This window comes from Procambarus clarkii, chromosome 65 (assembly GCF_040958095.1).
Source record: "Procambarus clarkii isolate CNS0578487 chromosome 65, FALCON_Pclarkii_2.0, whole genome shotgun sequence".
Taxonomy (NCBI): Eukaryota; Metazoa; Arthropoda; class Malacostraca; order Decapoda; family Cambaridae; genus Procambarus; species Procambarus clarkii.
The window spans coordinates 20,834,997-20,862,872 of NC_091214.1; the positions used below are offsets into that span (position 1 = coordinate 20,834,997).

Consider the following 27,876-nt stretch of genomic DNA (forward strand, 5'->3'; position numbering starts at 1 on the left):
AATTACGAAGCAATAAGATGCTGATCTTAACATACTAAAAAGGTTAGGTAAGGTCGGTGTTTTCTATGAAACTATACGAAAGTGCGAGAACGGGTTGTTCTCGGAACAGCAAGACATGGAAAAAATCATACGAGACATGAGGCTACGTGTCGCGACGCCCTTCAGACCCGTTCGCCAGCAGGCCAGAGAGAGAGAGAGAGAGCGTGTAGTAATTTTAGAACCTGTTGACCGGTCAGGGTGAAAAAAAATAAACTGTGAGTAGCATCATCAGCCGAGAAAGAAGTTCAACATCCTGTAGAGAATCTTAAAGGCTGGGTTGTGATGGATGCAGACACAGCATGTGTGTTTCAAATAATTATCAGGAGGATGCGTGTTTTGCGGGGTTCAGCTTTAGCTCTCGAGCCAAGCTAAACGTGTTATATCCTCTTCACGCAGAGGAAGTAACGAACGTATTATGTTTTGGCCACTCCCATGATAAACATGTCTCGTTGTCTCCCACGGTAAACAGTCCATTGCTGATTAAATTGTGATGAAGTATCTTCTAGATAGATTAAGCCACCCAAAAGGTGGCACGGGCATGAATAGCCCGTAAGTGGTGGCCCTTTTGAGCCATTACCAGTATCAAGAGCTGATACTGGAGATCTGTGGAGGTGTGACTGCACCCTGCGTGACGGGAGATGTCTCTCGTGTGTTTGCTAATGTAAGGTTTAGGTTTTTATAGCCTGTCCTTATGTCGCAGCTCGACTCGTTCTGGGACAAAATGTGTGCCACTGGGACCAGCTCCACCCGTGGATGCTGCGAGCGTTGATCTTTGATTAATCTCTCTCTCTCTCTCTCTCTCTCTCTCTCTCAACACAAATGGACGTGGCAGAATTGATGGATGGGGCACCACACAACCTTTAGCTTGTCTAGACACAAATTGGAGTGTGTCTCACTGTCATGCCTCACATTCCCCAGTGTCTCAGTAGTCTCTCTCACTGTCATGCCTCACATTCCCCAGTGTCTCAGTAGCCTCTCTCACTGTCATGCCTCATATTCCCAGTTCCTCCTGGAAATTGTAGCTAACGAGTGTTGTGGAATGATATGTAAGACGTAAACTCCAACAACTGCTTTCAATTGTACATTCTTGCGAACATAATGACTAACTAGATAACCAGAAACTCTTACCCTAAACCCTTGCCTCGCAAGTAATTATGTACATCCTCAAGTACAAGTTCTGATTAATAAAAGAACAATGCACGTTGTGCTGTGGGATGTAGGTTCATTTCTCTCTGTTGACTTTGAGTGACAAGGAATTTTTGCAAGAGAGGCAGACTGACTCACCGGCCACCGGGGTTAGTGCAATGTCATCTAACCCTTTCAACCCCCCACCACTCTAGTTCCAATACAATTGGCTTAGTTAATAATAGGCAATCGTGTTCCTTCCGTCAATAAACCACCCACTGCACTTGGCTTGGGTTGGACTCTATAGTTGCTAGGCTGCTGGGGGGGGGGGTAGAAATAGCCTACGCTACTCTATCCCTTTGAGATGTATTTATTGTTTATCTCAATAAACATACTTGAACTTGCTGCGACTTTCTACCACAGAGCGAGGAGTTACCTGTGGTAACTGTTCTCGCTCTGGGACAATCGCTCTGTTGCTTGTCACGATATAAAGGCTCATTTCATACCTGTGTGGAGCACCGTTTTGCTCCTGTTTACCTTCTGTTTAGAGTGCAAGATACGGTGGCTCATTTCATACCTGTGTGGAGCACCGTTTTGCTCCTGTTTACCTTCTGTTTAGAGTGCAAGATACGGTGGCTCATTTCATACCTGTGTGGGCACCGTTTTGCTCCTGTTTACCTTCTGTTTAGAGTGCAAGATACGGTGGCTCATTTCATACCTGTGTGGGCACCGTTTTGCTCCTGTTTACCTTCTGTTTAGAGTGCAAGATACGGTGGCTCATTTCATACCTATGTGGAGCACCGTTTTGCTTCTGTTTACCTTCTGTTTAGAATGGTTCTCTTGTTTATCGTGAAGCGCCACTTCGTCGTCTCTTCCTTCAGCCTGCATTACTCCCTGACTGATGCAACTGACAACTTTCCCAACCAATTACCAATTCCTAGACCTTGATCAGTCTGAAGAACTTCCCCTCCAACGCCTCTCCTTTGTGCCTTTGGCCCAATAGGCCGTCTATAGCTAACTTTATTCGTATTTTCAATCCAGTGTGTTATACAAATATTCCCATCTCATCTAGAACACCAGCTGTGTATTATTTACAATGTTCGGGACATTTACGTGAATGTATTTCCTTTGTTCGTGTCTGTTACCATTGTAGATCTATGTGTTAAACACAGAAATTTACAATAACGTAATGTATCAAATAAACAATAGTGCATGGGGGGGGGGGGGATTGTGTAAAATCCTAGTTTGTGTCTCGGAGAGGCTGTTTCTAAGTGAATTCAGTAGAATTTCTGGTTGCAATTCTTATACCCTGTCGTAGCTCAGTCGATTAAGGCAGCATCTGGGATGCTCTCGGACGCAGGTTCGAATCCTCGTCACGTCTTGCCCTTGTGGATTTATTCATTAGATCCATGTGTCTTAAGAGGGGTCAGTCGTGTGTGTGTGTGTGTGTGTGTGTGTGTGTGTGTGTGTGTGTGTGTGTGTGTGTGTGTGTGTGTGTGTGTGTGTGTGTGCGCGTGTGTTGGGGTCTTAGAAAGTGCCAGACCGTTGCACAGAGAAATCACCTTAACGTGATGCATCAATGTTTCTCACGGATACATTTTCTTACCAGAGCGTTGTTCTACCAAGCAGGCCACGGAGTGACGCTGTTCTGCCAACCTGCGACAGGAAGTCTGTGTCTGGTATGACGTTATATCTTTGCTGGTGCTGCTGCTATGAGATGATACTTTCCCTTTCTATGCCACACACCAGCCTACACTTTCTCCCTCTACTTATTCCCCCCCCCCACACTCATACACACACACACACACACACACACACACACACACACACACACACACACACACACACACACACACACACACCAGTCCTGTCTGCAAACCACACCAACTCCCTCGCAAAAATGCATTCTGCATCCTGTCTAAATATATTAGTACTGTCAATTTTGCGCGCGCGCGTGTGTGTATTCACCTAGTTGTGCTTGCGGGGGTTGAGCTCTGCTCTTTCGGCCCGCCTCTCAACTGTCAATCAATCAACTGTTACTAACTACTATTTTTTCCACATACACACAACCAGGAAGCAGCCCGTAACAGCTGTCTAACTCCTACCAGGTACCTATTTACTGCTATATAACAGGGGTTTCAGGGTGTAAGAAACTCAGCCCATTGTTTCTCGCCGGCGCCGGGAATCGAACCCCGGGCCACATGATTACTTGCAAGCGCGCTGTCCACTCAGCTACCGGCGCCGGTATGCGTGTGTGAGTTGGATAATAAGGTAATTTACAACAAAGCTATTAACATAAACTCAAGAGAAGGAACAATACCTCCCAAAGTTACATTATCGTTCATCTTTACTCTTGTCATCTTTTCAAAACCATCAAGTAATTATTGGTTACTAAACAAGCGTGACCTAAGAGGTCTGCTAATTTGCAAGCGTCTCTTTACTTTCGGCCAATTCTTTTAAAAGCTATCCCATTTTTGGTTTAAGCTTTCTCGTTGTTTTCTAGTTCTCCATTTGCTTGTCAAACGTTCGCTATTTAACTTTTAAAACTTTTGCTCATATTTTTCTAATTTTTTTTACTCCAGGTGTACCGTACTTCAACGCATGCCAAGCCCCCAGAGACCTAGGTGTGCCGTACTTCAACGCATGCCAAGCCCCCAGACCCTGGTGTACCATACTCCAACACATGCCAAGCCCCCCAGACCCTGATGTACCGTACTCCAACACATGCCAAGCCCCCCAGACCCTGATGTACCGTACTCCAACACATGCCAAGCCCCCAGACCCTGGTGTACCGTACTCCAACACATGCCAAGCCCCCCAGACCCTGATGTACCGTACTCCAAGGCATGACAAGCCCCCCAGACCCTGATGTACCGTACTCCAACACATGCCAAGCCCCCCAAGACCTAGGTGTACCGTACTCCAACGCATGCCAAGCCCCCAGAGACCTGGTGTACCGTACTCCAACGCATGCCAAGCCCCCAGAGACCTAGGTGTACCGTACTCCAACGCGCCGCCATGTTTGTGGGGGTCATGGTGTCGTTGCTGGTCTACGCACGCGCAGTCCTGACTCTTGTCACTATGCACTAATCTTACTTAATACCACTCGTCAACAAGATCATTGTTGGCCTCATTTATACAGCCGCGTCTATTTTTACCTCTCATTTGAATTTATCGTCAACTGCTCTCAAAATCCTCATCATTCTCATACAAAAAGATGCTATGAAATGAATTAATTTATTTGTATTTCAAGTGAATTCTTTGAAAGAGCCGCGTGTCAGTCCTGTGGCATCATTCTGAATATATTGTGACAGTTTCCAAGCTAAGAACGTTTTACTCAACAATGGCTTGGCGCCTCTTCAGCGTCGACACACACACACACACGCACGTGCGCATACACACACACACACACACACACACACACACACACACACACACACACACACACACACACACACACACACACACACACACACACACACACACACGCACACACACACACACTGGGTCAGAGTAGTTTAATGGATGGAATGCATTAGGTAGTGATGTGGTGGAGGCTGACTCCATACACAGTTTCAAATGCAGATATGACAGAGCCCAGTAGGCTCAGGAACCTGTACACCAGTTGATTGACGGTTGGGAGGCGGGACCAAAGAGCCAAAGCTCAACCCTCGCAAACACAAATAGGTGAGTACACACACATACACTCACTCTCTCTCTCTCTCTCTCTCTCTCTCTCTCTCTCTCTCTCTCTCTCTCCATAATTTGTTGTCGCTATGGCGGTCAAACTGCCTGGAGAAATTTAATCCCATCACTGCATATTACTTGGATATATGACAAGAACACTCTTGTCGTCTCTGTGGCTGTCACTGATGCAATACTTCATACACTTACCTCTTTCCTGCTGTCCCATCTTTCTCCTCTTGTCCCTCCTAGCAGCTAGGAAGGGCTAGGACAGGTTGAACTAACAGTTAAGAACTGACACAGGAGGCTAGGAGGATCCTAGCCCCCTGTGTCAGTTCTTTGTGCGAAATGATAAATATCAGCCAATATTTACTTATTACATTTAATTAGTTATATTTAATTCTCCCCTCGTTTTGTAAAGATAACGAAACGTGGTTAAAGGCTCGCTATCATTTTGCTTAAGGTGCTATATGGTTATCTTCCGTGTTAAACGTGCTGAAGGTTTGTTATCTTGTGTGATAACGTGCAAAAAAAGGATTGCCGCGTTGTAAATTAAGGTCCAAAAGTTTGTATTTTTGTAAGTTAAGGTGAAAACGGCTTGCCATCTTGAAAGTTGCACAATCATAACACCTTTTCATGTCTTTGTGGATCGTGAGGTATCAGCCCGAAGGTGAAAAAAAGGCAAGTAATAAATATTATTCTAGTTATTACGAAATAAAACCTAACAAATATAATTTGTCCATTCCGTATTAATTTTTTATGATTTTTTTTTTGGTAGGGATATTCCTGCGTGGGACGTAAGTCTTGGCCATCGAGTGCTACGTATTCAGTCTTACTTAGGGACTGGATGAGTATTTAAGACTCGTTAGTTGGCTTCAGAAAGGTTCAATGTGTTTAGCTATTTCTTTGGAGTAGTTAAATTTCAGTGGACATTTATTTAGATATTCACAATACTGTATATAGGGGTGAAGGAACCCCTGACGCACTCCGGTAGCAACCCTCTCTTATATTTTTGACACAGGTGGGTACAGGAACAGAAGAATTAGCCCCTAGTCAATCCTCCCTGGCCAGGACTCGAAGCCTATCAAATCGCTCACATGCGCGGGGCGAGTATGTTACCACTGCGCCACTAAGGACTGACACTTTCGCTTGATTTGCCACAGAATACAAAGTTCTAACTGAGATTGGTCCACTCTACCGCGGGACTGACCTACTAGTGCCAAGCCTCAACATTTTCTGGAATGTTTTAGTACTTGGTTGATCCTTCCAGTACAACTACATAATTAAACATTAGTGTATTTAAAGAACACGTATATGTAGATGTAAATCCTCTTGTAACAGCTCAGAAATATGTAGAGCAGGCTCGCCAGCTCGTGTTACCAATACTGACCAGCACTGCACCAGCACCTTTGAGTGAATAATAATGTGTTCATTCACTGTATTCCACCCCCACCCCGCTCGCACAAGGGAAAGTGTGCACTGTCACGACTATTGTGCTAACTTGAGCAGACTAATACACTCGTAAGGTGTGGCCAAGACCGCACTAACATGCAAGGTTCGCACAGGTGCTAAAGTTTCACCAGCGGGACTGGCTGGCTGGTTCAGCGTAACCCAATACAATTCCTTCGCCTCCTAGCCTAGCGTGCGACTGCAACTCGTCCTCTTTAAAAATAACGTCACTTTTGGCTCGTATGCGCCGCTATGGCCAAATTTGGACGTAATTTGAAATGAAATCGACTCACAAAAGTGACGTACTGTCCCGTTTTCTGTTTGAGTCGTCCGGCTTACTCGGCCAGCTTAGAAAAGGAAACTTTCCATTAACGCTCTTCATACCGTTTTGAAATTTTATGAGAATTTCCTGCCTACCTAACCATTAACGTTTTGTTTTGAAACTTTATAAGAATTTCCTGCCCACCTAACCTATCAGAGGACCCTTAACTTACTGTTGTTGAAAAAAAAAATCCCAAAATTTATTTTCATTTTGAAATTACGTCCATATTCGGCCATACGGACAAACGGCCAAAAGCGACGTTCTTTTTAAGAGGACAGGTTGCGCAGCCCTACCGATGTTGCTAGCCAGCCCGTCCTCTGAATAGAGGCGTCGTCGCATTCTGACGCATACTTTACCTAAGCCCAAAAATCGTCGTACTAGAAAATGGAAACGGTTCGCGGAATTGACGTACTGTCCCGTTGTCTGTTTTGGGTCCTCTGGTAGGTTAGGATAAGGGTACTTCAGTACGTCAGTTTCTTGACGTTGGGAAACCTTAGGAGGATGGGTTGTGCTGCTCACGTCAACCTCAATAATGATACAAGACGTGTAGGTCGCTGCTGCGAGCCACCATCTATATAGATAGGAAGCCGTCGGCTTGTCAAAGGTCCCCACCCCCTCCATTTTTCCTAAGGATTTGTTCCCGTTCTCACCAGTGGATTCACTCGCTAGCAGGCAATTCGAGGACATATTGTCCCCACTAAAGTCAGAGCTATAAATACAAGTACAATGTTGACAGCGTAGAACCCCGCTCCTGTGCCAGGTAAGTCCACTATGGGCTCACCATAGCCCGTGCTACTTGGAATCTTTTGTTCCCAGTAGCTGAATCTAAAACAACAACTGACAGCGTGGGCTGAGACTCCAGTCCGGTGAATTTTCCCAAGTTTACATTACCTAGAAAATGTCTTGTGTAACTGGAGCCCCGCTCCCAGGAAAAGAAAGAAAAGGAGGGTAGAAATAGCCTAAGCTACTCTATTCCTTTGAGATGTATTTTCTTGTCTTAATACACGTACTTTAAGAAAGAAAATAATAGGAGGGGGATCTGGTAGCTGAGTAGACAGCGCGCGGGACTCGTATTCTTGTGGCCCGGGTTCGATTCCCGGCGCCGGCAGAGACAAATGGGCAGTTTCTTTCACCCTATGCCCCTGTTACCTAGCAGTAAATAGGTACCTGGGAGTTAGACAGCTGTTACGGGCTGCTTCCTGGGGGTGTGTGTACGTGAAAAAAAATGTAGTTAGTAACAGTTGAGTGACAGTTGAGAGGCGGGCCGAAAGAGCCGAGCTCAACCCCCGCAAGCACAACTAGGTGAATACACACACATAAGCAGGAATAACAGGAAAGGCCCTGTACTGGGTACGGGAGTACTTGACGGACAGGAAACAAAGGGTCATAGTCAGAGAGGATATGTTAGGCTGGAGAGGAGTGGAAAGTGGTGTTCCACGGGGCTCTGTCCTGGGACCATTGCTCTCTTTAATGTATCTCAGTGAACACACAGAGTGACCTCGTACATGTCGATGTTTACATATGATATAAAGTTAATGAGAAGAGTAAGAACATATGATAAATGGCTGCTGGAATTCAATCTAAATAAGTGCAAAATAATGAAAATGGGTATGGGAGACAGGGGGCTTGTAATTAACTATAACATAAGGAGAAAACAGTTACTAGAAACAATTAGAGAAAAACCCCGAAATAGTGCGGTTATAACAACTCCCACGACGCACAAATACATCATACACATATACTTCTATCATAACTTCAGATAAACGGTAACCGGACCACTAATCCGAACACAACCCGATTTCCAGCAACGTCACACACCTTCCAATTATGACGCAAAGGCAATCAAGTCATTACGACAACAGACTTCTCTGACCCATAGGAGCAGCGTAGCCTCAACCAGAGCGTTCCGTCGTAGCCTCAGTTACCAAAATAGTCACAGCTATCTACCGTAGTCACTACTATTGTAGATAACTTAAAAGCAGTTACTCATCTCGATATCTTCACGAAGGAAGCACTCTTTTTTATTGTCATTCATATTGTGTCTTGTTAATATATATATTGTTTGTTACCACGAAGGTGTCCAGATATGCGGACGAAACATTGTAATTGTATTAAATTACTGGATAAATAAATAAAATCTCGAACTTTTAATATATAAACGTTTCTACGATATAGTTTAGACCTATTGTCTTATGTATGACCCTCTGTCCTGCGTGACAGGGAATACCAGCATTATGCTCACTTTAAGACTATCAAAATATCAAAATCCTCAGATTAGGCAAAATTGTAATTAATTTTGTCAATAAAGATGTTAATAATAATAATAATACGATATATAGGTCACCTTAGCCTGGTACGGCTAAGATGACTAGTGACCGATCCTCCACGCGCAGGAACTCACATCCACACTTGTGCCAAGTGCCACAGTATCTCAAGGAGCGGTGGAGAGGAATTCTCGTCAGATCGTCGCCCTAAGACAACACCACGCCACCCTAAACATAACCAGGACAACGCTAGAATACATACGAGGTTTGGTCCTGGCGAGAAAGGACAATTCCAGCGGCCATGTTTGTGTACATGTATATATAACATTAATAATTTTGTAACTAGCGTCAAAATTTTTTATTTGCTTAGCTAAACGAATTAGAGGGTTCAGTTCCTGAACCGATTATGTGCCTCTGTAATCTTTTACACCACCGCCCACGGGATGGGTATGGGGTGCATAATAAACCAATATGTCTTGGAAGGGATATAAGGGAAGCACTTTGAAGAAATATAAGGACAAGGATCTGGGGATATGAGGACGGGGTGAATTGACGGTGCCCAACCACTTGGACCATAGGGGATCGAACATCGACCCTGTGCCATACAAAGTCTTCGCTGTACCAACCAACCAAGGTGATAAATAATCCCACTTGGGGGACCACTTAAAGGATATATAGATGTGGGAAGAGAGGGGTTGAAACGTTCACTGAAACATCAGAATGATAAAAGTGGAATCTGATGCTGATATGAAATTTGATTAAGAAATATACACGAGTGATTTAGTTGTAGATAGGAATATTGTCAGTGTATTGTGGTGATGAAAACACTAGTGGTGGTGGCTGGTGGTGTCTGCGGCAGTAGTGATGGTAGTGTCCGTGGTGGTTGGTGTTCACAGGGGTGATGGTGTTCACAGAGGTGATGGTGGTAGCAATAGTGATGGTCGTGACGGTGGTGGTGATGGTGGTGGTGGTGGCAGCTAGAGAGAGACTGAGACACCCGCCCTAACTCGCCACAAATGTAACTCGAGATTAAATCCTCTTGTGTAATAGACTCAGCGACCCACCCGCCTATTTTTTTTTCCACTCTACGCATTATAAACTCTCAGCATTTTCCGTGTGTGTGCGAGAAAGAGAGAGAGAGAGTAAAAGCAAGGAACGGGAACTATCAAGACAAAGCGCCAAGTCATTACGACTATATAGCACTTGGAAGGGGTCAGGATAAAGATTTGGGAAGGGACGGAATGGTGCCCAACTACTTGTGGACGGTCGGGGATTGAACGCCGCCCTGCATGAAGCGAAACCGTCGCTCTATCGTCCACCCCAAGCAAGTGAACTCATATACAATGAAAACCAATCAACATGAGCTCAGTAATACAAAGTTTTTTATTTTAATTAATTATAAAATCGAGACCAAACTGTGAAGACTAAGTTTTATAAAGATATAATACAGAATTCCAATATCAGATTTATGATCGAGAATAAAAGTAATATACATCATTTTGTTTAGAAACTGAGGGAGAAATACATATAAATACTTTCGAATAACTACAAAATGTAACGCCACCGTGAGCTGATCTACATAGCAACACAGTTATGTAAGTACCATGCATCGAGCCACTACGGGCTCACCATAGCCCGTGCTGACTGGATCTTTTTGTTCCAGGCAGCGAATCCTAAACAACATTCCACGAATGTCATGATGTTACTCTTCCAATACCTTCTTTTCTTATAGAACCTTTTTTTTTAACTGTAGAATTTCTTTAACTGTTCATGCTTCAAGTTGTAACCACAAGGGAAGACTAGAAACTACAAGAAAATAATAATAATAATAATAATAATAATAATAATAATAATAATAATAATAAAAACATCACATTTAAGACAAATTTCTTGGATGTTGTCGGGGTTAGTTTAAATATATATAAACTGCCTTATCTGATATCTCGTAATCACAATTTGTCTCAGAGAGTATACACACAATTTTTTTTAATGAGGGAAGGGGTGTTGCATAGCTGTAAACTGGGTGTACAGTTGTACACCCTCTGACTTGGTAGAAACCTCTACTTTTATCGCAACATCTACTATAGTATATTTTGATGGTATCATCCTCCACATTATAATTTCATAGCATCATCTACATGATATCGTACATCCACATCATATTTTATAAAATCATCCTTGTCATACTTGTATCGCATATCCACATCATATTTTGTAGCATCATCCTCATCATACTTGTATCGCACATCTATATCATCATACTTTTATAACATCAGTCACATAATGAGGTGCACGTGACAAAATAATGAGGTGGGGCGCGGCTCCAAAACTAACATTTTGATGTGAACTGCCTTAACTAAATAAATGTTAACTTCATTTCTGCAATTCAGTTTATCTCTAATAAAACATTTACCGAGTGTTTATATAACCTAAAAGTTCAGTTCTCGGCAAATCTTAACCAAAACACAAGGTCTCAGCAAATGTTGGGTAATCACTCAACGTATGAGGTACCCAAGAGAAAGAAAAAAGACAGGAAAAGACGAGGATATTGGCAGAAGCAGCACGGGGTCCTCTCAACTAACTTTGTCTTCTCAGTTTTGCACATTATGGTCCCCCAAACGTACATAATATAAGGGTACTATGAAAAAATAGTAGCTGACAAATATCCGCGTTTTCTATGCCTTGGTAGCCATTAGTTTGTATGCTGTGGCAAATCAAGAGACCGGGCTGGCGGAAGGCCTGTTGGCCCATGCGAGTCGCATCCTATTTATAACCAACCACACCCACTTTCGCATTTGTCTGACTTGAACAGGTGTTTGAAAGTTTCCAAGGAGGTTGTTGCTGGGAAGGAGGTATTGGCAGTTACCTCTAGCTACCATGGGGGAATGAATGATTTCCATTTGCTAAGGTGATTCGTTAATAGCTCCCAACATTTCAGTATGGTACCTACATGAGTACTTTTACACTACTAGACATGTATGAGAACTGAATTATTCATTACCACGCGACACCAAACTCCAAATTACTGGATCTAGATAATTTGTGTTGGTTCGAAAGCATATTATGGTCTCAATTATAGTCTACTTGTAAACTGGCAAGTGAACCTTTGTCCCAAATAGAGAATATTCTCAAGTTAAAACTTGGTTATATATTGTTGGTTTAATATGTGACATGTTGAACTCGTTTTCTTTGAAACGGTTCGAAGAAGTTAATTTTCTGTAAATTTAATTCTAGGGAACACTCAAATAGTTTTTTGAATTCCATATTTCACATTTGTATCAATAACACACGGTATTAACGTGATGAAACCCTAAATCATTCCTTGGATAGAGCGTATATAATAGCACTAATCACGTAGCGGTTGTGAATCCATTACCTCCAGGGACTCTCCTCCCTGGAGAGGAGGGCAATGAAACAATGGGCAGAGTTTCTTTCACCCTATGCCCCTGTTACCTAGCAGTAAATAGGTACCTGGGTGTTAGTCAGCTGTCACGGGCTGTTTCCTGGGGGGTGGAGGCCTGGTCGAGGACCGGGCCGCTGGGACACTAAAGCCCCGAAATTATCTCAAGATAACCTCCCTGAGGACAGGTTGTCATATCGAAGTTTGCCAAAAACTTACTGCAATAATTTTGTCCTGGGACACAATATAGTCATATTGGCTTAGCTCTTTCTCCCAGTATTTACCGTACATTTGCATAGTTCATTTCCACTTTGCGAATAACACTTATAATGACAATTATACAAATGCCATAAAAGTAAAATTACTCGGAGCAACACGAGAACCAATACTTCCGGGAAGGTTGTCGATATTTATTTATAAATGACAAGGGTGTGTGGGATGGGTTCAACTGGTGTTTATTATTGGTCTGGACTACCTCAGGCGCTAGATACGGTTAACATGATAGTCGTGAACAAATCCACAAGGGCCGTGACGAGCATTCGAACCTGCTCCCGGACGCAGGTTCGAATGCTCGCCACGGCCCTTGTGGATTTGTTCATTTGATGCATCACGTTAGTGTGATCTCTGTGTGTGATGATAGCCGTGATGGAGTAATGAAAAGCAGTTCATTTATGATCCAAAGAAAATGTTCAATTTTGCCTTAGAGGGGGAATGACACGCAGCAGTTGTACAGACCAAAACATGTTCCACTAAAGAAGGTTTGAAGCCCACAATGAACCTCCTACCCTCAAACCCTATGTGCAATTCTAGCAGAACTAGGCTGCAGCGGGGGGCTCCTTACCAGATCGTCTTGATTACATAGTTAAACCTACCGGAGCTACACACACACACACACACACACATGCTCAGACAACTGGAGTTGTTTACATTGATATTAATGTTCCCTTGCAGGGGAGTCAAAATTTGTATGTATATAATAGCTGTATTTTTTTGCGTAGTAACTATTACACAAATTGCTAAGTAAATTATGTGATAGAATATATAATAGAATAAATATACATTGAACAATAACTGAAATTGAATATATATACTCAAACACGAGGTTAACTTATGTAAATGTCCGAGAGATAACGAATTACAAGACCAATTATGTACTGGCCACATGTGATCATGCAAGAAAGAAGATAATATCCGACTATGATAAATAGCTCTAAAGGAGACAGATCATACAAATAGAACACTTAAACTTCATTCTTATGACTCAATTTTCTTTAAATGTAATGTAAATAATAAACTGTTAGGTGATCAGCTCAATATTCTCAGCTGTCGTGTGTTTAGAGAGAGAGATATTTTAAATTTAATGTTGCCTAGGTCGGTTTGAAATTAGTGTGATAACACTAGGCTGGTACACAGCCTATTACTAATTTGAATTCGACCTGCACACAGTGTAACCCTCACCCCAACCCAGGATTTTAAATTCACATTTATATTAATAATCCGTTTTGGACATTAAATGCAAAAAATTAATTTAGCCAACTGGTAAAGGCATAAAAAATAGTATAAAATGTGGCTAAGGCAAAACCAGTCAGGAGATGGCAACCATCAAGCATGCAAAGTTTCCTGGTCCTATTGCATCTAAAGTTTCTCAATGCTAGCTGATTGCATCACAAACCATTCTGCGAGATGGGGGAGTGGAGCTTTAGCATCACATTAATATTTATAGTCTAGGGGTAGCCGCGTAAATGTGCATGTATCTTAGCAATCAAATTTAATTGTGGACGTGGCGCCAAAGCCTCGCCCATAACGTTATTTTTAGGGCGTCATGTCACTTCGAGTTCTCTACCAACCATGGGATTGACGTAGAGTTAATAGCGAGCACTCGAGGTAGCAGATATATATATATATATAGTTTGACTCTTCATCACTAAGCATCAGGCGGGTAGGGGTTCAAGTGGTGGTGACCGTGGCCGCCACTGAAAGTGGTAGGATAGTCATTGACTCTTCCCGTACGGCTATATATGTAGTTCAACTGGCACACACTACCGCCGCCCCCATTCACTGCGGCTACCACCATCAACGCCCCTCCTTCACCGCTGGTCGACCAGCTGAGCAAACTGAGGCATCTATAAAAACGCGTCCGATGAGAACACTAGTTTTTGTTCAAACTTCTCATGCGTAAAACTCATAGTCACTACCGAGCTTCGATTGGAGCACACATTGCGAAATCGCGTGTTAAATCTATAATAGACTAAAAATGGCTAGTCTAAGCGCAGGAGTCATTGTGTAATGGTGTTAGAGCAGGAGGAAGCGAGTCCTCAGGAGGGAGTGAGGGAGCATCGCCTCCCCAAGATGTACTCATCTTGACAATGAGTGAAAGGTTGTTGGTGCAAGCAAACTCCACCCACTGCCAGAGTTCATCACAGCCTGGCACAGCTTGTGTATTTCCTGCACATTACATGCATGGACATTTATGCAGCTACCCTCATGTGACTCATACGTCAGGCTGCGAAGCAGCCGCGTCCAACAGCCTGGTTGACCAGTCTAGCAACGAGGAGGCCTGGTCGACGATCGGGCCGCGAGGTCGCTGAGCCCCGAAATCACGCTAGAGCAATTAGCTAGAGTTAGACTATATGAATGTGTAACTCATTCATATAATGTATAAATGATCAGTTGATCATTTGTGCAGCTGTCCCTAGACTATATGAAGGGGGAGTACAGTGTCAAAAAGCTAGCTACGTGATGCTAAAAAAATCCCCATCACATAGGATGGTTATCTGCACTGAGAAACTCTGGGTGCATTATGAGGATATCATGAACACAAGAGTGAATAAGGTAGGAGTGATACTAAACGTCCCCATCACACAGGATGGTTAGTCATACAGAGGCATGTGATCAGTAGTGTGCACTGGCAGACTCTGGGTGCATTATGAGGATATCATCATCAACACAAGAGTGTCAGATAAATTCGTACGAGATGAAATAAAAAAATCGATCAAAAGTAAGGATATATAAACCACACAAGGCATCAACAGCTAAAGCTCCATACACCGCAACTGACACACAACACCAATAACCCCCTTCCCCCCACTAACACCCCCCACCACCACTACCACCATCCCCTCCCCTTTCCCTATATTGTAACCACAAATTGCTCTTACGGAATCAACAGGTTTACTTTCTTACAACAAAATATATTGCGCACGGGAATTGGGAACAATTTGACAGATTTTGGGGTTTGAGAATGAGATTATTTTGGGGGGAAGGGAAGGGGTGGATGTAGATCAGCAGTTGGATGTCACCAAGAGGTACCAGGTGGTGGAATAAGAGCTGAATGTCACTAAAAGGCGGAGAAGCAGCTGGGTGTGGCTAGAAGGTGGCAGCTGGGTGTCACCAACACCCCCACCAGCAGGCGGTCGTGCAGCTGGGCGTGAGGCTAGCGCGGGAAGGGAGGCCAAGGTCAGCGCTGGAGATTCAGAGACCCACACACACACATTGTCACTTGTGTTTTGCCCTGCTCATTCACCTCTAGTGAGAGAACACTCGTCTAATTTTGCTTGCGGCGAGCTCTATCTTATGGGTTCCGCCTCCCAATCTTCAATTGAATGGCGTACAGGTTCATATCTACATTTGATGCCGCGTATGGAGTATGCCTTCAGCATTTTACTTCATCAGTTTCAACAATCCATTTATTCTCACAATTGAAACTGACCATATTATTTGTTATGTCTCTGGCTCACTCGACTGCTTAGTTTCCGCCTATACTTATCTAATTGTCCAAACATAGAGAGGAATGAGTCTATTTCCTCTGGAAGATCGTTTACGTAAATGAGAAACGGGATAGGCCCAGAAACTGAACCCTGTGGGGACTCCGCTAGTGACATCTCGCCACTCTGAGATCTCATTTCCTCGCAGTAACTCACCGTCTTCTGTTGCTCCCTAATTAGGATTAGGGAGCAACATTAGGATTAGGGATTAGGGAGGATTAGGTGCTCCCTAATCCTCTGAAGCATCTTCCCTTTCACTCCTGTCTGTTTCTCCCACTTATGAAATAGTTTCTTATGGGGTACTGTGTCAAAGGTTTTCTGGCAATCCAAAAATATGCTGTCTGCCCTACCCGTTTTGTTTAACGAAATATGGTTTTCACGTTGGTGTCACATAGTCCGCAACTGGTCAACCTGCGTGTTATGCAGGGACCTGAACAACTTGTTCCACATTCTGAGCGAGAGAAAGAAACGTATAAACAGAGAGGGAGAGCTAACAGATGAGGGATGGTGGGGAGGATGGATGAAGTAACACAATATGCAACATACGACTGGTAAACCAATGGAGTATTACAGCGCGCCAGACACCGTGACTCTTCACCTTTGCTCATGCAGTTATAAGTCTCATCACCGAGCTCATGTATGACTATCATCATCCCAGATGATCCCACTACAGCACCACGCTCCAACAACCACAGTCATGTCGAACAAACACTAATACCTGAACTCAAGCAAAAGAGGGTACCTAGACCAGTGCATATACAATAATTTACAGCTTTAAGTACAACATCCGCTAGGGTGTGTCAGGTGAGGAAAGGCTAGGCTAGAGTATTGAACGTCATGGCGGCCAAGGACCAATGAGCGAGTTGTTGTTGTTTAAGATTCAGCTACTGGGAACAAAACGTTCCAAGTAGCACGGGCTATGGTGAGCCCGGAGTGGACTCACCTGGCACAGGAGTGGGGCTGTAGGAATGAGCGAGGGGGAGGGGGGTCATTCCCGGGGATCTGAGCTGTAACTTTTACTGTTAGACCAAAACTATTCCAAATTTGCGTCATCTGCCTAATACCCAAAACAATCTGTGTACTATATTTGTGGGCGTATAACTATTTTATTTATAAACGTGCAGACAAAAAATTGAATAGCTTGGAAACCCCAACTCTTATTATGTAACCCAAGTTGTGTATATATATCCAATATCAACCACACTAAAACTTCCAGAACAATGAATGGTTGCTAAACAAAAACTGTCACCTCAGTATATTTTGGCTTCACCAACGTAGATATTTAAATAATAAAATCAAAGGAATGCAAACTTTTTTTTGTATCGAGCTAATGCAATATCAAGTTGTGTAATTAGGTCAAACTGTTCTATTTCCAGTATATAAAACAGAACTTGATATCACTGCAACTGACCTCACTAAATATTTTTGGCGATATTTTCGAAATAATTATAAACCATCACATGATGAAATGACTCGTTTTGATATTCAATATCGAATGTAACTACACAGTAATCACCGCTATATTAAAAAGCGAGCAAGAAAATGTCCGGTGACGTTACAGAATGATGCGTACTCAAATGATACGTACTCAGAATACGTATACCTCTACTCAAGTCAAACAAATCCAAGAAAATATAAGACAGTCATCTCTCTGTCCCTGCTACACGACATTCAAAAAGGAAATTTATGAAAGTGGGTTAATCCTGGCCGTCTGACAAGATAAATTATCTCATTACAGCCTTCTGAATGAACGCCTTGTAAAACCTCTAGGCAAGGAAATGTTTATGTTGGGATTTAGGTCTCAGATAAGAAAAGTATAATTATTATGAGATCGCTTGCTAATTGCGATATCCGTTTTCAGTATCAAGTGTAGTCTAATTATTACGCACCATAAATGCATTCTGTTGCAGAAGTCAAAAAACTGAATTCAAATATTCGTTTAGCTACAGAAGCTACAACATTGATGAGTTAGTTACAGAGTTTGTTGAAGATACAGTGCAGGTTATGTACTCTATATCCAGTCTAATTACAGCCTTAGTTGGTTTAGTTTGGAGTATTAATGCTCCATATCCATCCCGTGGGATGTCTCGTCAGAAGTCATCAAAGTATTTCAGATACTGGACGCCAAAGTTTTCACGACAAGGAACTTTCACTTGCGTTGAACTGTGTACATTTCCCCTTCACGCCTCTGCCATTAGGCTACATCAAGCACCTTACACAGAGAGGTGTATCCGCATCACGGTGGGTATACAGAGTTTATTATCAGGGCTAAATCAAGTTCAAGTACGTTTATTGAAACTCTAAAGATATCTAGGGGTGGTTCTAGATAGAAAACTGTCACCTGAGGACCACAAAGCAGTGTGCGAGAAGCCTATGCTACACTTTCTAACTTCAAAATTGCTTTTAAATACATGGATGGAGAAATTAAAATACATCTCAAAGGGATAGACTAGCTTAAGCCATCTCTATCCTCATCAGGGTTAAAGTAATATTGGTGTGTGACCAGTAAACTATTGTGATAGCCTTAAGCCCAACACAAAGAAACACCACCACTCACCCAGCGAGTGGCAGGGCTTGTCACGCAACGGGCTCAATGCTATATACACGTTCAAAAGTTGTGTTTGAGCATAGAATGTATGTATGTAACCTTGCAGGTTCCCATGGCTTGGTACCGGATGCCAGTGGACAGTAGGGGCTCTCAAGGCTATCTATCCACTGAGCATGGAAATTGTTGGGAAGTGGGACACATCACGAAAAGAGTGGAATAAGTCATGGAAAACCCTATATAGACAGCTGGCAGGTTGGTAAGTCACCCGGTCACTATTGATATTTGCATTTGTGCAAACTTCATAATTTGATACTGGATTATGCCTCATTAAATCGCACGATGGACGCATACGTTTACCAAATAGCATGTGAGAGCACGACTTACCAAACGATATGTAAGCGTACGTCTTACCAAACAATGTATACGAGTACGTAATAATTATTGCTTCTATGAACTTCCACTTGAGCTCTCGCAGCCTCACTTACACTCGCTAAAACGTGACGAGGCTATCAACAGAGAGCCAAAGTATCTTATAAAAGAATAGTATGTTTGGTAGCGGGTGTTGGGGGGGTTGGGGCAGCTGCTGTGTGGCAGCCATGTTTATCTACAGCTGTAGCAGCGGCCTCGGTATCCTGTTTCCCAGCATGTGTAACTAACACACACACACACACACACACACACACACACACACACACACACACACACACACACACACACACACACACACACACACACAGTAGTAGACAAATGGAATGCATCAGGAAGTGATGTGGTGGAGGCTGACTCCATACACAGTTTCAAGTGTAGATATGATAAGAGTCCAGTAGGCTCAAGAATCTGTCCACCAGTTGATTGACAGTTGAGAGACGGGACCAAAAAGCCAAAGCTCAAACCCCGCAAGCACAACTAGGTGAGTACACACACATACACTGCAGATACATATTCTGCAGACACAAATAATAAATACACACACTCAGCCATCAGGGGGGAGGGGGGGTCGTGGGAGAGTGGACAGCACGCTGGATACGTGATCCTGTGGTCCTGGGTTCGATTCCCGGCGCCGGCAGACAAATGGGCAGAATTTCTTTCATCCCTGATGCCCCTGTTACCTAGCATTAAATAGGTACCTGGGAGTTAGCTAGCTGTCCACGGGCTGCTTCCTGTGTGTGTGGGGAGGGAACAAAAATTAGTTAGTAAAAGTTGATTGACAGTTGAGAGGCGGGCCGAAAGAGCAGAGCTCAATCCCCGCAAGCACAACTAGGCGAATATACATACATCACCGCTAGAACATTCAAAACATTCACCAAGCCTGTCTAACTATATACATGCTAGTAAAAGAATATGTGAAATATCCACCTTAAAAAGCAGCAAAACTAGAAAAAAATCCAGAGGATTCCATCAAGACTGGGAACTTAGAAGGTTGAGCTATGAGGAAACGCTGAGAAAGAAAGTAGGCCTGCAAGGAAGTCCTTCACAGTTAGTATATTAATCAACAGGAGAGTTGGCAGCCATTGCAATAGGCGACCGGGGATTGAAAGAGTCCATGAGCTGATTGCTCGCCCGGAAAGCAAATATAGACGAGTATACAAAAAATAATTGTGGTTAAGAACTGCTTGGTTCATTCCCTGTTTACCAGCATATGGCAGTCGGAAATAATAGTCGCTCGCGGCCAGAACCATCGAGTATTTAAGCCCGTTGAGCGAGGAACGGCAAGGAGGGGATGGTGAGGGAGGACTAGAGGATGGGGGGTAGATGGCGGCGGCCGGTGTGGTCGCCTGTCACACGATACGAGCTAGCCGAGCCAGACCCGCTTACAGCTCGTCTTGCTTGTTGCACATCCAACACTATACCCCACACTTACCCAATGTGCAGTCACGCTGCCCAAAACATCGCGTTATGAATTAGGTGAATATATTTACAGCATTCCTGACAGATTTGCGAACATAGGACATACTGTGCATATGATTCGCTGTGTATGAAATTGGCTAACACTTAAAGGATTGTATAGTTAACGATATGAATTGCAAGCACAACTCGGAAAGCAAAGTTGTCAAGCCATGTTGCCAATCATTTATTTATTAATCTATGTTTTTCAAGATGTAGACACGTGGCTTTTGTGATTACTGATTCAAGCAAATTTCTCACACTAGGCGTTAAGCTAATTGGCCAATAGTTTGACGCAAGTGATTTATCTCCCTTTTTTAAAATTGGGTACCACATTAGCAACCCTCCACGACTCTACTCCAATGAAGTATTAATGTCTTCTTGAAGACTGCAAGTATAGCTACATAAGCCAAAGTAATAGTTAAGCATATAGAAAATTATGTTTGATGAATCTTAGTGAGGACAGAATCAGGACGTATTTTGCAAGATTGGACATTAATATAATTTGGCATTTCATGCAAAGGTAGTGCCCGATCTGCCTATGACCATGCCCACACAAAGACCAGGCACCCTGCAAAGTTTGACGAGGTTAGCCCCTTGCCCCAAGTGTTTGACCTCCAACCTTGGACATTTAGACAATCTCTTATATACTGTAATACACACAAATAAATATCTATCGACTCTTCCCAGGACGCAACTGTGCAACACGCTTACTGACTCCTGGGTACCTATTTACTGCTAGGTGAACAGGTACATTAGGTGATAGAAGACGCACCCAACCATTTCTGTAAGCCCACATAGTATGTCCGAACTTGAATATGAGCTTACACATGAATTATGAAACTGGAAAGAAAAGAACGAACCTTCAGAAGCTTGCATCCCAACCGTGGAAGGTCACACTGACATCCTGTAAGTTTCTCTACCCCCTGTTCTCGAGTTACGCTACACACCATGCTTTTGTTTATCCCAGATCCCCCCCCCCTCCACCCCCGTTTCCGCCCAACCCTTAGGCAGGACGATAGAGCGACTGTCTCGTTTCATTCAGGTCGGCATTCAATCCCCGACCGTCCATTGGGCACCATTCCTTTCCCCCGGGTCCCATCCCAAATCTTTATCCTGACCCCCTTCCATGTGCTATATAGTCGTAATGGCTTGGCGCTTTCCCCCTGATATGTTCCTCCTTTAACCCAGGGCGCTGCGTCAAGTTCCATAACCTGGGAGACGCTAATTTCCAGCCAGGGAAGGTAATTGTTCCAAGCACTCATAGGCTACAAGCACATATGTGCAGGTGAACAACAACATACCACTCTACATTAGCAATTCAAATCCCGGAGATTTAAACTTTTTGACTTTAAAGTGTTCGTTTCCCTTGAAGTATAAAACTGTATTATATATTTATTGTCCAGCTACAGGAAAGGTGGAATTCTATAACCACTTTTGTGACGAATAAAGTCAAGATTCGTATTTTATTATTTATCTCGCGAATGTAATGTCCGCCAATTCCCGCAAAAAGAGAACTTTAGAAACTTCGAAAATACATGAGATTGTATTATGCAAAGATGTATTCACACGTTATACGTGATACAATTATTACACTCATAAAATCAGCACTAAAATCTCCCACTGTAATACAATATGATACAGGAACAGCCGAGCCGACCCTCTGGTCAACACCCTCAATACAAAGGAAGTCAAATAACAACAAACCAATGGCTACAAACCAATTGCTACTCCAAGAGGAGTTTTCTCTATAATTCAAGCATGAACCCTAATTAATGCAGCTGACGTTGAGCGAAAGTTTCAAGACGTTGTAGCCTGATGATGCCATAATTTTAAGCTGTCCCATTTGTTGGTCTCTGACTACTGTATATTTAACTAACAGATGAACTCTTGTGACTGTATGAGTACAACTTTCTTGCATTCTCTTCATGTTTGTTAATCTTGAATTTCTTGATGCTGGACGCTACGATGTTCAACTTCTTGTGAATGTTGTATACAGCAAATATTTAATTTGAGGAGGTTGATAACCTCTTGCCCGAGATCAGTCAATTCTCTGAATTATTTTCCAAAATAATAAAATGCAGTTTGGATTGCATATGAATGTTAACTCCGGTTATACCTGGGGGGCCATCAACGTAAATTCCAGACTCTGATAAACTACCAGCTGAAACACAGTATTTATTTGAACAAATCCACAAGGGCCGTGACGAGGATTCGAACCTGCGTCCGGGAGCGTCCCAGACACTGCCTTAATCGACTGAGCTAACTGAGCTTAATGAGACTGATTAAGGCAGTGTCTGGGATGCTCCCGGACGCAGGTTCGAATCCTCGTCACGGCCCTTGTGGATTTGTTCATTTGATGCATCACGTTAGTGTGATCTCTATGTGTAACAGTATTTATTTTCCACACATTTACAGGGTGTAAATATATTATAACATAGAGTATTTAAAAAAGTTTGCAGTTATTGTGAACAGATATTTTTTTGGATCTTGCAATATTGACAGCCTTACAAATATCCATGTTTTCATTTTATTATGTAATAAATAAATGTGCATGTTTTCGTTTGATTATATAATAAATACGACTGTATACTTGTATTTTCTTTGCTAATATCAACTTTCAACTACACTGCAAATAAATAGGATTAAATACACAACTAAAGATAATAGTTGAATAAGATAATGGACGAAAAATAGGACAAAGTTCCCTTTCCATGGAGTCAAAATTAATTGCTTGCAGGACCCCAATCAAGGTCCAGAGCGAGGAATATCATGACTCAGGAATTGAACCTCAAAATGCATTTAGCTAAGCAAGTTAGTTGTCTTAATAAGCTAGTTTACATGGCTTAATGCATACATCAATTTTATTTTAATTGGTTCACTGGACTACAACAATCTCCAGGCTAAGCAATTTACATTTACGGCGAGCTAGTTACATATCATTTTGATTTGCTTATCATGCACTCTACACCCATCCAGTGGGCGGCGGTGGAAAATTTAGGGAACGCAGGGGGGTAATTGTAGGCGTTGGTTCAACAATACCCAGTTGTTATGTGGGCGGAGCCGCTGGGTTGGACAGCCTCAAGGTCACCATTGAACCTTGAGGATCTACCATAGGCAGAGTTTGTATTAATTATCTGCCCGAAACGCTTTGCGTAATAGTAGCTTTAGGCATTGTATGTACTAGCTCTATCTATAAATCCATCAACTTTTGTTTTTCACCTTGTATGTATGTACTTTACCTGAATAAATATTTGTATTTTTTTGTATTCGTGTTAATACTGTATTGTCATCCAGGTATGCTGATAACATTTATGAAGAAGTAGCACATGTGAAATAGAACGAAATGCTTAATATTCATCCGTCTTAAAATTCACATACGAGATTACATTTAGGAAAATTTCATTCCTATATGTTGACTTCAAAGTGTACGATAGCCAATATATTTGTATCTATAAACCGCAGACCTAGAAATATGCTGACATGCCAACAGGGAACATCTCCAAAAAATGAAATTTCATCAAGCAAAATAAAGATAAGGAAACTGGAATTTTTTTAATGGTAAAATTAGAGGTCAGACAAATGCTGCCCAATAGTGGATATTCAAACTCTGACATAACCCAACAAATTAATAAATTCTTGCTCAACATTAACAAGCAACCTTAATAACACAATTATTAAAGCTCAGAACAAAATTCAGACATGCTAAGCTCCTCTCATATATATATATATATATATATATATATATATATATATATATATATATATATATATATATATATATATATATATATATATATATATATATATAACTAATACAATCACTAGACTCCTAAATATTACTACTGCTCGGCTATAGGTATCGGTTATAGGTATCTCTGGGACTCTGCATCACACGTAAACCTTACCAAACTGTGTCAGCAAAATTATTTGCACACCGTCCATTACAACGTGATGAAGTGTGAAAAGATGCATGACTTTAGCCAGCTCTGAAACAAATGTTCAAGAACTATGTAAATATTTAATTCAAAATTATCTTTAGCCAAATATCCCGTTTGCTATGTGCCTATATAACTTTTTCGACTACCGTCCACGGGATGGCTATGGGCCGAGGTGTATAATAATTGAAATATAGTAACTAAACACTCGTGCCTGCAAAGTTCACGAAAATATCTTGCAAGACATCAACATAAATGTAATCTACTCCCACATATGTAACACACTGAACCTAATAATTTATATAAAAAAATGTACCCTGAATTATGAAATATGAGTGCGCAGACGGAGGCTTTAAACATTGCAGCGATATGAATGCACCATTGTCAAGCCACGCCATCATTAAGCAGAAGAATCACTATATATTATATACAAAATATAGCACTCAAGAAATATATATGACGAAATTGACACCACCACCACCACCCACGCAAGACAGATTGTATTACACATAAAGATATTAATCCTTGCAATGAAACTGCACCAGTTACTCAATTATACATGCATGCATACTCCTTGGTGCTGGCAGTAAACTAATGAACTTTAGTTTACTTTGATTTGTTATGCACCCTATACCCATCCCCCTAAATTTAATGCTCGGAAAACTGTGAGAAGATTAATTTTTAACTCGTCTGAAGCCTATCCCATAGAAACAAACTTATTTGATGAGATTATCTGTACCCATTAAGAAATAACTATCTTTAATGCTAAGTAGTAGTAGTAGGCATTCATCAGTCTCAGGAGACTATTGAGTTGCGCTCTAATTGTCGTTATCAAATAAGGAACAGGTGAATGAGGAGCTAACATGCTTTCGACCTCTCCACTGAAACGAATGAGAACCCTGGGCGTATAACTCATGGCATAAGTGTATTCAAGGTGCGGTTTACCTGTCGACAAGACAAGTCAACGCACTAGGGAAACCTCAGCCTTTACAGTAAACCGGAAGACTGGAAGCCAGCCTACCTTAGAGGGGGAGTATAACCTCGTTATGTTGAACATCAACCAGACTTATGCTTAATTAAGCGTCCGAGACACGAAAGAATAAGAGAATTCTCGTCTTTAACTCGTTGAAACATAATACAAAAGTTACAATAAATAAATAAATTGCTTACACAATTATTAACCGTAATGCTTTCCAATTGCATTTATTAAGTCCCTCGCCCACACACACCAGTGCAAATTTTCCACTTTCTAAAAGTTATTTCGGAACGAAACAGGTCATTTACATGTACTATATACAAGACCTGTCAGTTATATTCCTTTAATTTCCCCCCTAGAGCACACAAGGCAGCGGAAATACTGGAAGTAACTGTACACAAACCACAACCACTCAACTCCAAGCCTGAACACCCACTAAAGCATGGTTTAAGAACCGTCCCAGGTGATTACAACACTGTATGGGGCCGCAGGTGTAGCTGTAGGGGGAGAGGAAGGGGGGGCAAGGTTGGCACTGTACCTTTTACACGACTACATGTTGCTTCACTGAGGGAGGAGAGTAAACCCACACACGTCCCCCCGCTCACTGGTCTATGTGTCATCTGCGGCGGCTGGCTGGCCTGGTGCTGCTCCACGCTCCCCTCCCACCACTCTCTCTCCTGTCCCTCTCTCTCTCTCTCCCACCACTCTCTCTCTCCCACCACTCTCTCTCTCTCTCTCTCTCTCTCTCTCTCTCTCTCTCTCTCTCTCTCTCTCTCTCTCTCTCTCTCTCTCTCTCTCTCTCTCTCTCTCTCTCTCTCTCTCTCTTTCTCTCTCTCTCTCCCACCGCTCTTTCTCCTGTCCCTCTCTCTCTCCTGTCCGTCTCTCCTGCCCGTCCCTCTCCTGTCCCTCTCTCTCTCCCGTCCCTCTCTCTCTCCCACCCGTCTCCCCTACAACAATCATGGTCCATCCCTACCCACCCCTATCACGGCACAACCTCTCCTGCTTCCCCAACCATTGCCTCTCCCCTACCATACCCTTAATAATTCCTTTTATTGGGGACAGACAGCCTATGTAAGTTAGGCTTATACTCGCCCTCTTACAAATTACATCGCTTTTCGCTCGTATGCGCTACGCTAAAAAAAACGGCCATAATTTGAAAATAAACAATAAATGAAAATACATTTTGGATTTTATTTTTCCAAAACAGTAAGTTTAAGGGTTCTCTGGTAAGTTAAGAGGGCAGGAAGTTCTCCTAAGCTTTCAAAACGTCATGAAGACCGTTAATTGAATGTTTCCTCTCCTAACCTAACAGCTTAAGCCAGAGGACCTAAAACAGAAAACGGGACAGTACGTCACTTTCGTGAGCCGATTTCATTTTTAATTGCGTTCTTTTTTAGCCTAAGTGCGCATACGAGCGGTCTCGGGTGGCTTAATCTTCGTCAATCTATACCTTTAGTACCGGACTATAGCCACTCTAGCTGACAGCTCGTCCTCCTATAATCACGTCGCATTTTGACGTATACTCTACCTAAGGCTAAAAATTGTCGTGGTAGGAAATGGATAAGGAACTGATGTGGTGGCAGCTGACTTCATACAGAATTTCAAATGTAGACATGATTGAATTGAAATTGAAATTGAAATAAGTTTATTGAGGTAAAATACACACAAAGGGATGAGGTAGCTCAAGCTATTCTCACCCCATTCAGTACAACGTGTTAATACATACATAGACACACATCACAAATAAACATATTACCAAACATTCTGAGAGATAAATAGACATGATAGTCTAATAATCTTGGAACCTGTATACCAGTTTCTTGACGGATGAGAGGCGAGATCAAAGAGCCGAAGCTAACCCCCCCCCCCCCACAGCAAACACAACTAGATAGGTATCTTTACATTAGTCCTCACCACCAACAGTTTAGCTTAGCTGCCAACACACACAGCTGCCATCCTGGTGATGGCAGAAATAAAATGGGCAGAATTTTTTTTTACCCTGATGCTCCTGTTCATCTAGCATTAAATAGGTACCTGGGAGTTAGACAGCTATTACGGGCTGCTTTTTGTATGTGTGTGTGTGGAAAACAAAATTAGTTAGTTAGTAGTTAGTAACAGTTAATTGATTGAGAGTTGAGAGGCGGGCCGAAAGAGCAGAGCTCAACCCCCACAAGCACACCTAGATGAATACTACTAGATGAACACACACATATCGTGTCAGCAAAGGGGACAGCCAGCCAGCTATCATTACTCACACAATATTTTCCCCCCATTTCTAAACTTTCCCTTCACCTGTGCCTCTCCATCCTCTTTACTAAAACAAAAAACAAAAAATGTCTCAACCCCCTCCTGTAACAGCTGCCATAGCATGAACCTCCCCCTCCCACACCACCTGCTTCACCGATTTCCCCTCTTCCCCCCAGCAACTGGAGAAAGACCGAATTAGATTAAGCAAAATTGTAATTAATTTTGTCAATAAAGAT

At 42.5% G+C, this 27,876-nt stretch overlaps 1 protein-coding gene across 4 annotated transcripts in view; it reads right to left on the reverse strand.

Moving 5' to 3' along the window:
* LOC123771075 (serine/arginine repetitive matrix protein 2) overlaps positions 1 to 26,051 on the reverse strand; it is a 43,172-nt gene extending 17,121 nt beyond the window's left edge. For 3 of the 4 annotated variants that reach the window (XM_045763388.2, XM_045763387.2, XM_045763386.2), the window contains exon 1: positions 25,932 to 26,051. In XM_045763388.2, the coding sequence (XP_045619344.2) occupies positions 25,932 to 26,013 (82 nt within the window). In that variant the 5' untranslated portion in view covers positions 26,014 to 26,051. Of the gene's footprint in view, positions 1 to 25,587; positions 25,805 to 25,931 lie in introns of those variants that run through there. The other variant, XM_045763389.2, reaches the window with a different exon arrangement.
* Between the last annotated feature and the right edge of the window lie 1,825 nt (positions 26,052 to 27,876).